Source organism: Marmota monax, unplaced genomic scaffold, assembly GCF_021218885.2.
Source record: "Marmota monax isolate L192 unplaced genomic scaffold, Marmota_monax_Labrador192_F-V1.1 WCK01_AAM20220418_F8-fsc00102, whole genome shotgun sequence".
Taxonomy (NCBI): domain Eukaryota; kingdom Metazoa; phylum Chordata; class Mammalia; order Rodentia; family Sciuridae; genus Marmota; species Marmota monax.
The window spans coordinates 634,002-647,526 of record NW_026692494.1 but is presented as its reverse complement, the minus strand read 5'-3'; the positions used below and the strand labels follow the sequence as shown (position 1 = coordinate 647,526).

General features: G+C 45.2%; 1 protein-coding gene across 1 annotated transcript; it reads left to right on the top strand.

The window, feature by feature from the left end:
* Znf317 (zinc finger protein 317) lies at positions 1-12,806 on the top strand. The gene is made up of 7 exons (XM_046443789.2): positions 1-190; positions 4,980-5,114; positions 6,107-6,246; positions 6,727-6,853; positions 7,298-7,393; positions 8,440-8,522; positions 9,761-12,806. Exons 2-7 carry the CDS (start codon positions 5,084-5,086, stop codon positions 11,078-11,080), a joined length of 1,797 nt encoding a protein of 598 aa, XP_046299745.1. The 5' UTR covers positions 1-190; positions 4,980-5,083; the 3' UTR covers positions 11,081-12,806.
* The last annotated feature ends 719 nt before the right edge of the window (positions 12,807-13,525 follow it).

Sequence of the window (13,525 nt, the reverse complement as noted above, 5' to 3'; positions counted from 1 at the left end):
GTGAAGCGGAAGCCATTACTCTCGAGAGGCGATTACTGTAAGACACATGGGCAAAGGAGAGGTCTGCGGCTTCTCCCTTCGACCTGTTGGGGACCCTCGACTTCCTTACAGCATATGGAGCCTGTCATATGAACTTAGTCTCCGGCGGCGGCTTCCGAGACCTCCGCTCCCTCGATTGTACCCCAGCCCTGTAAGCCCGGTTTTCATCACTAATCCTTCCACCCCCCCGCCTTCCTCAGGACCCGAGAGGCCCCGGAAGCGGGGGACCAGGGGCAGGAATGAGGGTGCCGGGAGGCCGGGCAGACACGCGAGGAGTGCCTCTTAGGTGGCACGGTCGGTGGGGGTGAGAGGCTGCGGGTGCTGGAGCGGAAGTCCACAGCCTTTGAGTGACGGCGGAGGTGCTGGGAACCTGGTTAGGAATGGAGCCCTGGAGGTGGGGCCGGCGACAGACCGTCGGTTTTGCTTCTGTTCTTACGGGCACGCTGCTTTTCGATGTTGTTTGCATTTGACTTGAATAGTACCTTGTATGTATCAAGTCTCCGGTGCACCTATTTTAGTTGTCATTCTTGTGTCAGAGGCCTACAGGTAGCTTTAAAATTCCGTCTCACATCCGGTTTTTTAACTTTTCGAGAAGAGTTAAGTCTATTAATACTAGCGCTGGTTACTAATATTTTGCATTGAATTCTGCCATCTTATGTTGTGTTGATTAACCTTTTACTTTCAAATACTTGCACATTAAAAAGCAGGGCATATACCCCACCCGCAGCCCCGAAGAAGAAAGAAAAAATGTGAAAACACACACACAAACTTAGAATTGAAAGTTTGAGAATTGAAATTGAACGCGAATTCCTCAAACTAGGCTGAGAAAGAGGTTATTTAACCTCAGATCTGAGTGCTTCTATACCGCATCCTCATCTTCCCCATGGCTTTCTTAGTTACTTTCTTTTTTTCTTCTTTTTACTGTGCTAGTCAAGAGCTCTGCCACTGAGGTACTTGCTCATCCCTTTCTGGTGGTTAATTTTATTCTTGAGACAGGGCCTCCAAGTCGCCCAGGCGGCTTCCAACTTGTGATCATCCCAACTCAGCCTCCTGAATAGTGTAGTGCACCCAACTCCTCCAGGATTTTCTTTATGAATTTTACTGCTTATATATGCTTTCTCAAAAATATGTTTGTTTGTTTTTAGGGGCGGTACTGGTGATTGAACTCAAGGGCACTCAACCACTGAGCCACATCCACAGCCCTAGTTTGTATTTTACTTAGAGACCGGGTCTTACTGAATTGCTTAGCAATTGCCGAGGCTGGCTGTGAACTCGGGATCCTCCTGCCTCAGCCTCCCAAACCCCTGGGATTACAGGCCTGTTCCTGTAAATACAAAAATGTATTTGTTAATTTTGGTAATTATTAGTGAATAGACTCACATGCTTAAGTACTTTCATAGATATCCTTTTTTTTCCATATTGCTGCAAGTACACATCCATGATTTAGCGATTTCTAAATAACTTACAGGTGAAGTGCTTAACTTTTAGCAATTATTTTTAGGAACATCATAGCTTAAATTTGAAAATAATTTTGCCAAATTCCACAAACTGGGCTTTAATTTGAATTTATATATAAATTTTGAGAATATTGGCATTTTCAAAGGATATTTATTAATTGGGCACTAGGCATTGAACACAAGGGTGCTCTAACACTGAGCTACATCCCCACCCCTTTTTAAATTTTTTTAAAAATTTTGAGGCAGGGTCTTGCTTAGTTGCTTAGGCTGATCTTCAACTTGCAATCCTCCTGTCTCAGCTTCTGGAGTAGTTGGGATTATAGGCGTGAGCCACTGAGCCTGGCTCCTAACTGTCTTCATACTCTTCATCTTTCTGTGCTGCCCCAATGTTCTTTTGAAGAACTACTTTCTAAACTTAAGCATGCATAGTGTCACCTGTAGAGCTTGTTAAAGCACCAATTCTTAGGCCCACTCCACCAAGTCTTAGTTGGACTGGCATATGATCTGGTATCAGAATTATTACATTACCCTGAGCGATGTTTGTGCCCTGGCCTGCAGACCACACTTTGGGTCATACCTAGGAAACAAAATCCATTTCTTTGGTTGTGTATAATCCAGAGTTCTTCATTTAGGGTAGTTTGTTGTGGTCGTGGAGATGATGGTGGTGGTGGTTTTCTATTTTGCTTTTATTTCAACAATTGAATTTGGTCTTTTAGAAAAATTACCTTACGTATTTGTTTGTTTACAGTGCTGGGGCTTGAGCCCAGGGCCTTATGTGCACTAGGCAAGTATTTTACCTTGAGTTACATCCTCAGCCCCTAAATTACAATTTTTAAAATTACTGTATGTTTATTTGTTGTCAGCCCATGAGTAGTTTTGAAGATAGTAAATGTCTATATTTTGTATTGCTTTGTTTTTGGCACCAGTGATTGAACTCAGGGCACTTATCCACAGAGCCATATCCCCAGCCCCTTTTTATTTATTTATTTATTTATTTTTATTTTGAGACAGGGTCTCCCTAAGTTGCTGAGGTTGGCTTTGCACTTGGCAATCAATCCTCCTGCCTCAGCCTCCAGAACCCCTGGGATTACAGGCCTGGCCACCACACCTAACTGTTGCTTTTTTAAAACAGGTTGAGTGGAGGGTTTGGTTAGGGTACCTATATTACCTGTTGGAAACAAATCTGACCCTACCTTTTTAGCTCCTGCAACATTTTATCTAGTTGGTTGAAAGCTTAAAGATGGTGGAGTATACATAGATATGTTGAATTCCTAGTGCAGCATACTTCTGGACTGAGAAAACAATAGTTGTATGATGTTCTCACCATATTTGTTGCTTTGTGTATGTTTGCTTGCCTGGATAACACTGGTAGAAATAGTTGTGGCAAGGGCAAACATTAGTAAAATAATTTCTGCCTGTAGTGTTTGCATATGTTAATTCTGAATGTCCTGGTGCAGCATTGTAAAGTTGAATATAGAGATAAAGTTATATTGGAAGAATTATAGCCACAAAAGAAAACTCACATTGGAATCATCTGAAAGGGCAAAATTAACCTTAGACTGTAACTAGATGGAAGAGGCAGATCTGTCATTGTGAGAAGTGTGGCTGGGCCTCAGTGGGACATGGGAGGTTCCTGGGGTGCTGATTCAATAAGGCACTCACCCTTGGTGCCAACTCTGTGTTCACGTGAAGCTGAAAGCACTGTCTTGAATTATGTGCCCTGGCACCTTGTAGCCCCCCCCCCCCCCGAGTCCTGTCCCTGATCCTCTTAGGGTAGAGTAAGATTTGTGGAAATGGTGTAGTAGAGCTGCTTTTACTGCATCATGAAGAGCTGAGGGAGAAGTTAAACGACTCATTAACTCTGCAAAAGTAATCTCCATTCTCACTTACCCTTATGATGTCGTTCTGATTTTCATTGTTTTGTGTGTCTCGTAGAAAACTTCTGAGTTCATGGACTTACACTTCTTCCTATATACCTGTGCTCCAGCCAGTCTTCCTGCTGTGCCTCTATATTCGGGGGCCACCGATTCTTGGTGACTCTCATTGAGCACTGATAAGCCGTGAAAGTGGTACAGTCATTGAGGTGAGAAATGGCCCAGAATTTCTGCTCTGACAGTGAAAGGGTCCCACAGGCCTGAGTTTGATGGGGATCACTCTCTAAGCCTGAGCCACCTGAGCACTTTGCCCCACGTGGAAAGTGTAGATGACGGGGCTCCAGGTCCTGGCCTCAGCCAGTGGCTGTGTCTTAGCCACTTGGTAGCCTTTCTCTTCACAGGGGAGAGTGGATATTTGGTTGGATATTCAGAGACTCCAGTCTCGCATTTCATGAGTTCTTCCTCTGTGTTATTGTCAAGGTTATGCCAGCTTTTACTTGATTAATTTTTAGGTACTTTATGTGTGCTAAAAGAATGTGTGTAAATTTTCTTTATGTAGCATACAGAAAATTGATTTTTAATCTTCATTCTCCAGTTCTTTGCCAAGGTATGTTTTTTTCTGTATATGATTGTTGTGGAGTGAACTCCAAGATTATTTGCTGAAAGAGTAATGGTGAGGGAGATTTCTGACTCAGAAACACTGGTGAGACTTTCTTGGTCTCTGGGAGACTGGAAGGTGGGATGGCCTAGTTCGCTTATTTAGTATAGGTGTCCTTTGGGGGTTTGCAACTCAGTTTTTACCCCAACAGGGAGACTTTGTGTGCACACTGGTCTTTCCAAGTGCCTTCAGGGAGGAGGAGACAGATGGCTGGAATTACCAGGCTTTTCTTGCTGGAGACGGGTAGAAGGCAGAAAGAAAAGAATTTGGACAAAGAAGTGGTTGAGGTGATGTGGCTTGTGCAGCAGTGAGAAGCATAGGTGCCCGCAGTCTTCTCTGAGGGAAGAGGTAATAGGATGAGAAAGATATGCAGGGCATTTTGTGCAGAGAATCAAGTTTCTTTTTTCTTTCTTGTTCTTTTTTGGTTTTGTTTTGGTTTTTTGTTTTATTTTGTCTGTTTGCTGGGATTTGAACCCAGGGCCCTTGTGCATGCCAAGCGAACTCTGTACCATCCCAGAAGAGGTGAGGCTGATTTCAGTGGTGAAGGTCGTAATCCATGGCTGTGTGTGCCGGTGTGGGTGCAGAGGGTGTTGGAGAGAGGCACTTGTGTCCTAAGGGGAGCATCCTCTTAGACAGAGAGTCCTCCTGAGTGAGGCCAGCCTCCATGGTGAAAGGAAGATCAATAGCCTGAGGCCAGAGAATTCAGTGAGTGAGGGCTTGAGCAGTTGTGCCTGGTGACACATCAGTTGGGGACAGTGGATATGGCTTCCCACTTGAGGCCAATCAGGGAGCTTCTACCACATGGCCCGGAAGTTTGACCTACGTGAGGTAGAGGCCAAGGATTGGGCAACTTGCTGCTCAGAGAAAATGCCAAAAACAAAACTCAGAATTGTCCTCAGTGAGCAGGAGAGACACGGCCTCTGACCTCCTGCTTCCCTCTCATTTCCACAGAGGCCAGCCTGTTGAGAGCCGTGGAATCCAGAGAGTAGCTTCCTGCAGGACTTCCACAGGACTCCAGTGCCCTGCTGTCCAGGAAATTGACTCCTTCTCACAGGATGGCAGCTCTTGGCCTGTCTCCCACATTTGGTAAGTTCTGGGGTCAACTCATGCCCTTGGGTATGAGTGTAAGTGTACCCTGCAGCTCTATTGAGATAAAGGGGACATGCACCCACAGGGAGGGCTGCCAGGGGAGGGAGGGCTGCCAGGGGAGGATGGGCGAGTTGAAGAATTATGGGAGCCGTCCACTGACTGTGTCTGATTCAGGGTTTTCGGGGATTGGGGAGAGGGGAGAGTGGATATTTGGTTGGTGTGTGAAGAGGGGACGGTGGACGGGGGATCGTGTACTATCCATTTGTTATTTTAATAAAATTAGAGCAAAGTAATAGCTCCATCTCTCAGCATTTCAATTCTTCACTCAGAAACTGAAACTTTGTACAAATTGAACATCCCTAAGTAAAACATTCAGAGTGCTCCAAAATCTAAATCTTTTTGACTGCTAGCACGATGCCACAAATGCGAAAACTCCACTTAAAACTCGGGCATACCAGCTGGGTGTGGTCGTGCATTCTAGTAATCCCAGCTCTGGAGCCTGGGAATTCCAAGTTTGAGGCCAGCCTGGGCAACTTGATAAGACCCTGTCTTAAAATAAAGAGGGCTGGGGATGCAGCTCAGTGGTAGAGGGTTTGGCTTAATGCCCAGTACTGGGGTGGGGGCATTCAGACACACTAAAAGTAGTCTATGAGATTACCTTCAGGGTCCTTGTATGTTTATGAAACATAAATGAATTTTGTGTTTGGATTTGGTCCCCATCTCAAGATGCCTCATTATGTATGTGCAAACATTCTAACACCCGCCTCCTCCCACCACCAATGTGAAACACTTCTGGCCCCAGGCATTAGGGCTATGAAATACTCAGCCTGTGTGTTGCATCCTACTGGTAGGTAGGCCTGGCACCCCTCTCTGTCTTTGAGAGGTGCAGGGCTGCTGTGGTTCACAAATGGGGTGTCGGTGGTGTGTTGTTTGGGTGGGGACACTAGTGGGAGACACGGGATTCTCATGGAGCTTCTTTTCTCCTGTAGCTGTGTCCACCCAGAACCCTGCTTTTCTCCAAGAGTCAGAATTTCCTCTGTCTTCAAAACACCATTCCTGTCCCCAGAATTTAGACCTGTTTGCTTCCCATGGTCTGGAGCCTCCTACACCACCCAGTGTTTCTTCTCAGGTATACAAGGTCTCGGGGCCCTGAGGGGTAGAGATGTTTTCTAGAATACCTTCATCGTTGCACATTAAATTTTTTCAGATCCTCCTTACTCTGGCAGATGCCTGACCAGGACCCCGAAAATAGCCAGGGAAGGGCAAACTCTTGTCCTAGTATCAGGGAAGTCACAGGAAGTGATTTATGTAGCAAGAATTTCTCTCCTGCTTGCAGAGTACTCAGACCTACCCATGCTCAATCCTAGATATGGCTGGGGCTGGGGGTAAAGCTAGGCTGGGTAGTGTGTAAAGAGGTCTCATTAGTTCACAGTACTGGAGACTCGGTGCCTCGCGGAATTGTATTTGAAGCAGAGAGATAGAATAAGGTCACCTCATGGGGAAGAGACGATGTTTGAGAGCACACCAGCTGGAAGTCCAGTCTTCAGCCTCCTCCATCTTCCTGTGAACTCTGACAGGCTTCTTACCCCAGGTGTGTGTGGTGTTTCAGGAATCCGTGACTTTCCAGGATGTAGCTGTGGACTTCACTGAGAAAGAGTGGCCCCTGCTGGATTCTTCTCAGAGAAAGCTGTACAAGGATGTGATGCTGGAGAACTATAGCAACCTCACTTCACTAGGTAACCCTGGCCACATTCAGAATTCATTCTTACCAGAACCACATGTTTTTGTTCAAGTATTTTCAGTGACTCAGAAACTAGGCAGGGGTTTGAAACACGACTGAGTGAGCAGAACCAGTACCCACCCGCATGGTGTCTCCCAGAGATTTTGAACCCTGATTGCTGCATTGATTTTGGAGACACCCACGTTTGTGTTCTGAGCTTGGACATGGGCTCCTGGGATAAGAAATCCCCATTCTTTTGGAGAGAAAATGTGTGGGTATGGTTTCATTTGTTTTTGTTTTTAAAGATTCACTGTGTTCTTAGAAATGAGGCACCATCATTTTGTTACTCTTAAGTCAGACTCCACCTTCAGAACCCTGAAGATCAAAATGTTGGCCGCAGTCTAATGGAAGGGTTGTCCTCTGCACAGTCCTCCCTCAACATGTCTTTCCCTGTGAGTAGGGTATCAGGTTGGCAAACCCAGCCTCATCTCACACTTGGAGCAAGAAGAAGAGCCGAGGACAGAGGAGAGGGGCAGTCAGCACGGCACCTGTCCAGGTGAGCAAGCATGAGGGCAAATAGGAGTGCTTTAGACTGTCCGCTCTAGGCAGCGACTGGAGTGAGGGAGTGCGTGGGCCATTTCCTGTTTCTAGAAAAATGTCCGAGGCTGGATAGTGTGTAAAGAAGAGGTCTCGTTAATTCACAGTACTGGAGACTCGTCATCCTGGAAAGAGTCGTTCCTCCCAACACATGCACATTTTACTGTGTCACAGTTTGGCAGATGGCATCTCAGAGGGAGTGTATTTTAGAAGGAAAGATCCTATGGTAAGACAGAAAGCAAGATACTGAGGAAGATACTGCTGATCTCACTGATTTCCTAACAGCCCACTTTTATCAGAACTAATTCACCCAGGAGAACAGTATCTCTCCATCTGAGCAGGCCCTACCATATCTGCAGAGTTCCACCACCTTTATATGACCATACTGAGGACCAGGCCTCCAGCACATAAGCCTTTGGGGGACAGATGACTTCCATACTTTAGCAGGGAGGTCTATTAGGTAATGTCACCTGAGGAAATTAGAAAATGCTGTCTTTATTTTACTGGCCATTCATTCTCGCACAAGTCCTTGGTTCTCTATGCCTCTTTGTTCATTGAGGTGCTAGGGATTAAATCTAGGGGTACTTTACGACTGAGACAACGTCTCATTAAGTTGCTTAGGGCCTTGCCAAGTTGCTTAAGGCTGGCTTTGAACTTGCAGTCCTCATGCCTCGGCCTCCCAAGTTGCTGAGATTACAGGTGTGCGCCACCATGGCCAGCTTGCCCTGTTTAATTTAATGTTTCTGTGTTGTCTGTCTGTCTCATTTTTTTATGCTTGGCCTTCCTGATCATGCACTATTTGAATATCTATCTGAAGTGACTTAAATTTATCCTGCCATCATTTCTAAACAGCTCATGTAGCCACATTTTCAATAATTATTTTGCTATTGTGTGTTCTTCCCTTTTGCATTTTCTTGTGTACAGGTAGTATTTGCAAAGTCTGCCTGTTTTGTCACCGTCATTTTATTTTTTCATCAAGTTAGTATTTTGCTAATTTTATTTCAGATTGGGAGACTCCATCTAAGACCAAGTGGTCAATCCTCATGGAAGATATTTTTGGGAAGGAAACATCCAGTGGTGTGACAATGGTAAGATTTACCTGAGATAATTCTGGATCCTCCCCATTAGAGAAGCCTCGGGCAGCTGGAGTTGGCAAAGCTGCTTAAGAAGGAGACCTGTGGAACAGTTCCAGGTCTCCTGTGGAGACCAAAATCTGCGGATGCTCAAGTCTTTTATATAAAATGACATAGTATTTGCATGGAACTACACACATCCTCCCGTATACTTTAAATTATCTCTAGATTGTCTTTAATAACCAAAGTAGTAAAAATGATACTTAAATATTCATTTTACTGTGTTATTTAAGGAATATGAAAAGAAAAATGTATATGTACTTAATACAGATGCAATTTTTTTTTTTTAATTTGGAGAAAAATCCTAAATTTAACCTCAGACTTACTCAAGAATTTTGATGGATAAATATTTTTTATAACTTGCTGGGCACAGTGGCACACACCTGTAATCCCCACAACTTTGGAGGCTGAGGCTAGAGATGGCAAGTTTGAGGCCAACCTTAGCAATTTAGCAAGGCCCAGTCTCAAAATAAAAAATAAGAAGAGCTAAGGATGTAGCTCAGAGGTAAAGTACCCTTGAGTTTAATTCCTAGAACAAAAAAAAAAGAAAAGAAAACCACCCAAAATACAAAATCCATAACTTATCTTAGATGTTGAGTATTTGAGCTCAATTTGGTTGTGTGTGTGAGGGTTTGTTTGTTTGTATTGCTGGGGATTGACCCTAGCAGCTTGCGTATGCTGGGCAAGTGCTGTTATCACTGAACTACATCCCAACCCTTTTTACATTTTATTTGGAGACAGAGTCTCACTGAGTTGTCAAGGCAGACCTCAAACTTGGGGTACCACTGCCTCAGCTTCTAGAGTAGCTAGCTGAGATTACAGATTTACAGATGTGTATTGTCGTGTTTAGCTTAATTTGGTTTTAAAGAGTAGACAAGCTGCAAAAAATGCTTTGTAAAAGTAGCACACATGGAGCCTTATGGTATAGCATTTGCCTTTCCTCTTGGATAGAGTTCCAGTGAGACAGGAACAGCATATTTGCACTGCGTATTATGGCATCTTCAGTCACAGTGGTGAGCATCTATCTTTGAATGTTTAGGCTGAAAGGGGCTGGGGTACAGCTCAGTGGTAGAGCACGAGCTTAGCATGCATGAGGCCATGGGTTCGATCCCCAGCACCAAAAGAAAAAAGAGGAAGAAGAATGCAGTGTTTGTGGAAAATGACCTAGTCAGCTCTCCTCTCTTAACCAACAGGAAAGAGCTCATCTTGGGGAGAAATCCACTGAATACGCCCACTTGTTTGAAGTCTTCAGCATGGGTGCTCATCTTACTCAGCCAATGGGGAGACACCCCGGCAAGAGGCCCTACCATCGCCACCATTGTGGGGCAGCCTTCAAGAGCAGGACACCTCTCACTCAGCACGTGAACGTGTATGATGGGAGGAAGATGCACGAGTGCCAGCAGTGCCAGAAGGCCTTCACCACGAGCGCCTCCCTCACCCGACACAGGAGGATCCACACTGGGGAGAAGCCCTATGGCTGCAGCGACTGTGGGAAGGCCTTCAACGACCCCTCTGCCCTCAGGAGCCACGCACGGACACACCTCAAAGAGAAGCCCTTCGACTGTAGTCAGTGTGGGAACGCCTTCCGCACCCTCTCGGCCCTGAAGATCCACATGAGGGTCCACACTGGCGAGAGACCCTACAAGTGTGATGAGTGTGGCAAGGCCTACGGCAGGAGCTGCCACCTCATTGCACACAAGCGAACACACACTGGGGAGCGGCCCTATGAGTGTCAGGACTGTGGGAAAGCTTTCCAACACCCCTCACACCTGAAGGAACACGTCAGGAATCACACCGGGGAGAAGCCCTACGAGTGCACACAGTGTGGCAAAGCCTTCCGCTGGAAGTCTAACTTTAATTTGCACAAGAAAAACCATATGGTGCAGAAAACCTATGAATGCAAAGAATGTGGGAAATCCTTTGGTGACCTCTTGTCACGGAGGAAACACATGAGAATCCATATTGTGAAGAAACCAGTGGAATGTCGCCAGTGTGGGAAGGCCTTCCGAAACCAGTCCATCCTGAAGACACACATGAATTCTCACACAGGAGAGAAGCCCTACGGGTGCGATCTCTGTGGGAAAGCCTTCAGCGCCAGCTCCAACCTCACCGCACACAGGAAGATCCACACTCAAGAGAGACGCTATGAATGCGCAGCCTGTGGGAAGATCTTTGGTGATTATCTGTCACGGAGGAGGCACATGAGCATCCATCTGGTAAAGAAGCGTGTAGAGTGTCGGCAGTGCGGGAAAGCCTTCAGGAACCAGTCCACCCTGAAGACCCACATGAGGAGCCACACAGGAGAGAAGCCTTACGAGTGCGACCATTGCGGGAAGGCCTTCAGCATAGGCTCCAACCTCAACGTGCACAGGAGGATTCACACCGGGGAGAAGCCCTACGAGTGCCTTGCCTGCGGGAAGGCCTTCAGCGACCACTCATCCCTCAGGAGCCATGTGAAGACACATCGGGGAGAGAAGCTCTTCCCGGCCTCAGTGTGGAAGAGGCTCCAGTGAGCACTCCAGTAGGTGACGGGAACACTCGGACCAGAAAGGAACCTTCAGATGTGAGGGAGAAGCTCTCACCTTACAGAGCACAAAAGGAACGTAGGCGAAATCCAGTTGGTGTGAAGCCTGTGAGAAGACAAGTTGTTTCTCATCAGTTGGGAGAACAACACCGTGGGGGGATGTATCTGGTGTGGAAAAGCCTTCAGTGTACATCTAGTTTGTAAACACATGAGAACTTAGGGGAGAGGCCCAGCTTGGCATTTAACGTCAAGATACTTCAGCAGGCTGGACTGCGGCCCTGTGGTAGAGTGCTTGCCTAGCATGCATGAGGCCCTGGGTTCCATCCCCACCAAAAAAAAAAAAAAAGAAATAATTTCAGCAACACTTTCTCAACCTTTTGGACACATTAGGGAGAATTTTTGTCAGTGCATTGATGGGGGAAATCTTTTCATTCTCACACTGAAGAGAAAAATCTATGGGGTGAGGAATGTGGGAAGTCCATAAAAGGGGTGAGCAAACTAACCAGCTGTCTGTGTTTGTATGGTTCATAAGCTAAGAATAGTTGTTCCATTTTAAGAGGAGAGTTTGTGCAGAGACCCTCTGTGGCCCTCAAAGCCTGAAATGCTTGCTATTTATAGAAAAGCTTTGCTGAGCCTTGGTCCACAGCAGTGGTCCTCAACAGGTAGGGGTTTTGTTCCCCAGGGGACATTTTTGGTTGTTACTGGGGGAGGAGCCACTGACAGGTAGTGGGAAGACATTAGGATGGTGCCAAGCATCCCACAGTGCCCAGGAGCCCCTGCCCCCCCCCCACTTCAAAGAATTGTGTGCCCTACAATAACAGTATGCTGAGGTTAAGAATAATTGTACTTAACGTTGGCACCAAACTAGAAGAAATTTCTTTTTAATTTTTTTTTTTAATTAACATGGTTCTTTGAAGAAATTTGTAAGAACTTAACATTGCTGATAATCCCTATGTGTCCCCTCACTAGTGCAAATGAGAAGCTTTGATGGTATTCTCCAGTGAACGCAGGATTGCACTTCTCAGTCCTTCATCATGAAAACAGGCCCTAGCTCATGAATTTCTAGTCTTTATTTTTAAGGTTATGCTCCTCTAAATAACCATTAGGCCTCATCACAAAAGGTTTGTATATAGTATTTTTACTGTAGCTTCATTCTTAAAATACCTAATTTCCTTTTGGACAACTTTCTTGACCAATGGCATATTTAGAATTGTGTTACATACTGGGTGCAAAGGTATTTTATAGTACCTATTACTGGTATCTGATTTCAGATGCATTGTGATCAAAGCATGAAGTCAAAAGAATTCAAATCTCATATTCGTAAGGTGTGCTATTTTTTAATGTCTCTTAAACAGATTTTCTTGCAGTTGGTACTGTCTGCATCCCATAACCCTGGCCATTGACAAATAAGCAGAGGCCACTGTATGGGTTTCTGAGAAAAAGCTCTTGAAAAATAGTCCTTCTTACCTAGATTCTTCTCTCCACATTTGGTTCTTTTCTCCCTACGTCTCACCTTGCAAGGAAATTCAGCTCCTAGTGTTGAAAGATTTGTGGTTGTGAAGACAAAAGCCAGTCTAAGGAGGATGCTGCAGCAAAGTCACAGTGAGCAGGGCTTCCCTGTGGCCTCCGAGTGTCTGTGCCAGCCCTGGGTTTGTTAATTCCAGACCTCCTATTACATGAGAAGAAATAAAACTGATTACTGGCTTATGACGCTATGAATATTATTTTTGTTTGCTTTATTTCTTGGTGGGAAGATGCACTTGGTATTTGGTGAGTTTTGATAACTTCTACTTTTGTATGTGGGTATAATGTGTATATTTTGAATTATTGGATAAAGGTTTTTGAATTCTTTAAACTAGATTTCAAAGTTATATTTTAAGTATTTGATGTACTTAGACATTTATTTTCTTGACTTATTTTTTGATAGAAGTCCACAGATGTTCCTTCGCTTACTGTTCAGGTATGTCCTGATAAACCCATCATAAAGTCAAAAAGCCCTAAGTCAAACCATTCTAAGTCAGGGACTGCTGCTAGTTTTCACAAAAGTCCAAGGAAGCAAGTGTTGTCGGCATCTTCATTTTGCACAGGGGAAATCTCAGACAAAAGATTCTTGGTTGCTTATTTGAAGCCAGCCTATTGGCAGGCAGTAGTGCTTGGATTTCAACCCTGGGTCTGGCTCTAGAGTCCATGCCTCTTACCTCAGCCATTGGTCTGAGATGCTTAGGGTTGGTCTGGGGATTCTTGCCCTCTGGTGCTTATGTTTTAGGTGGGATTGGGACATCTGATAAGTAAGGATGTTGTGCATCAGGTGTGGCAAATATAGCAGGAGGAAGCATTAAGCATGGTGATGACAAGAGTGGAGCCGTTGGGTGGGTAAGGAAGGCTTTTCACTTAAAGGGACGTTTGAGCAGAGGTATGCTGAGGGCATATGACA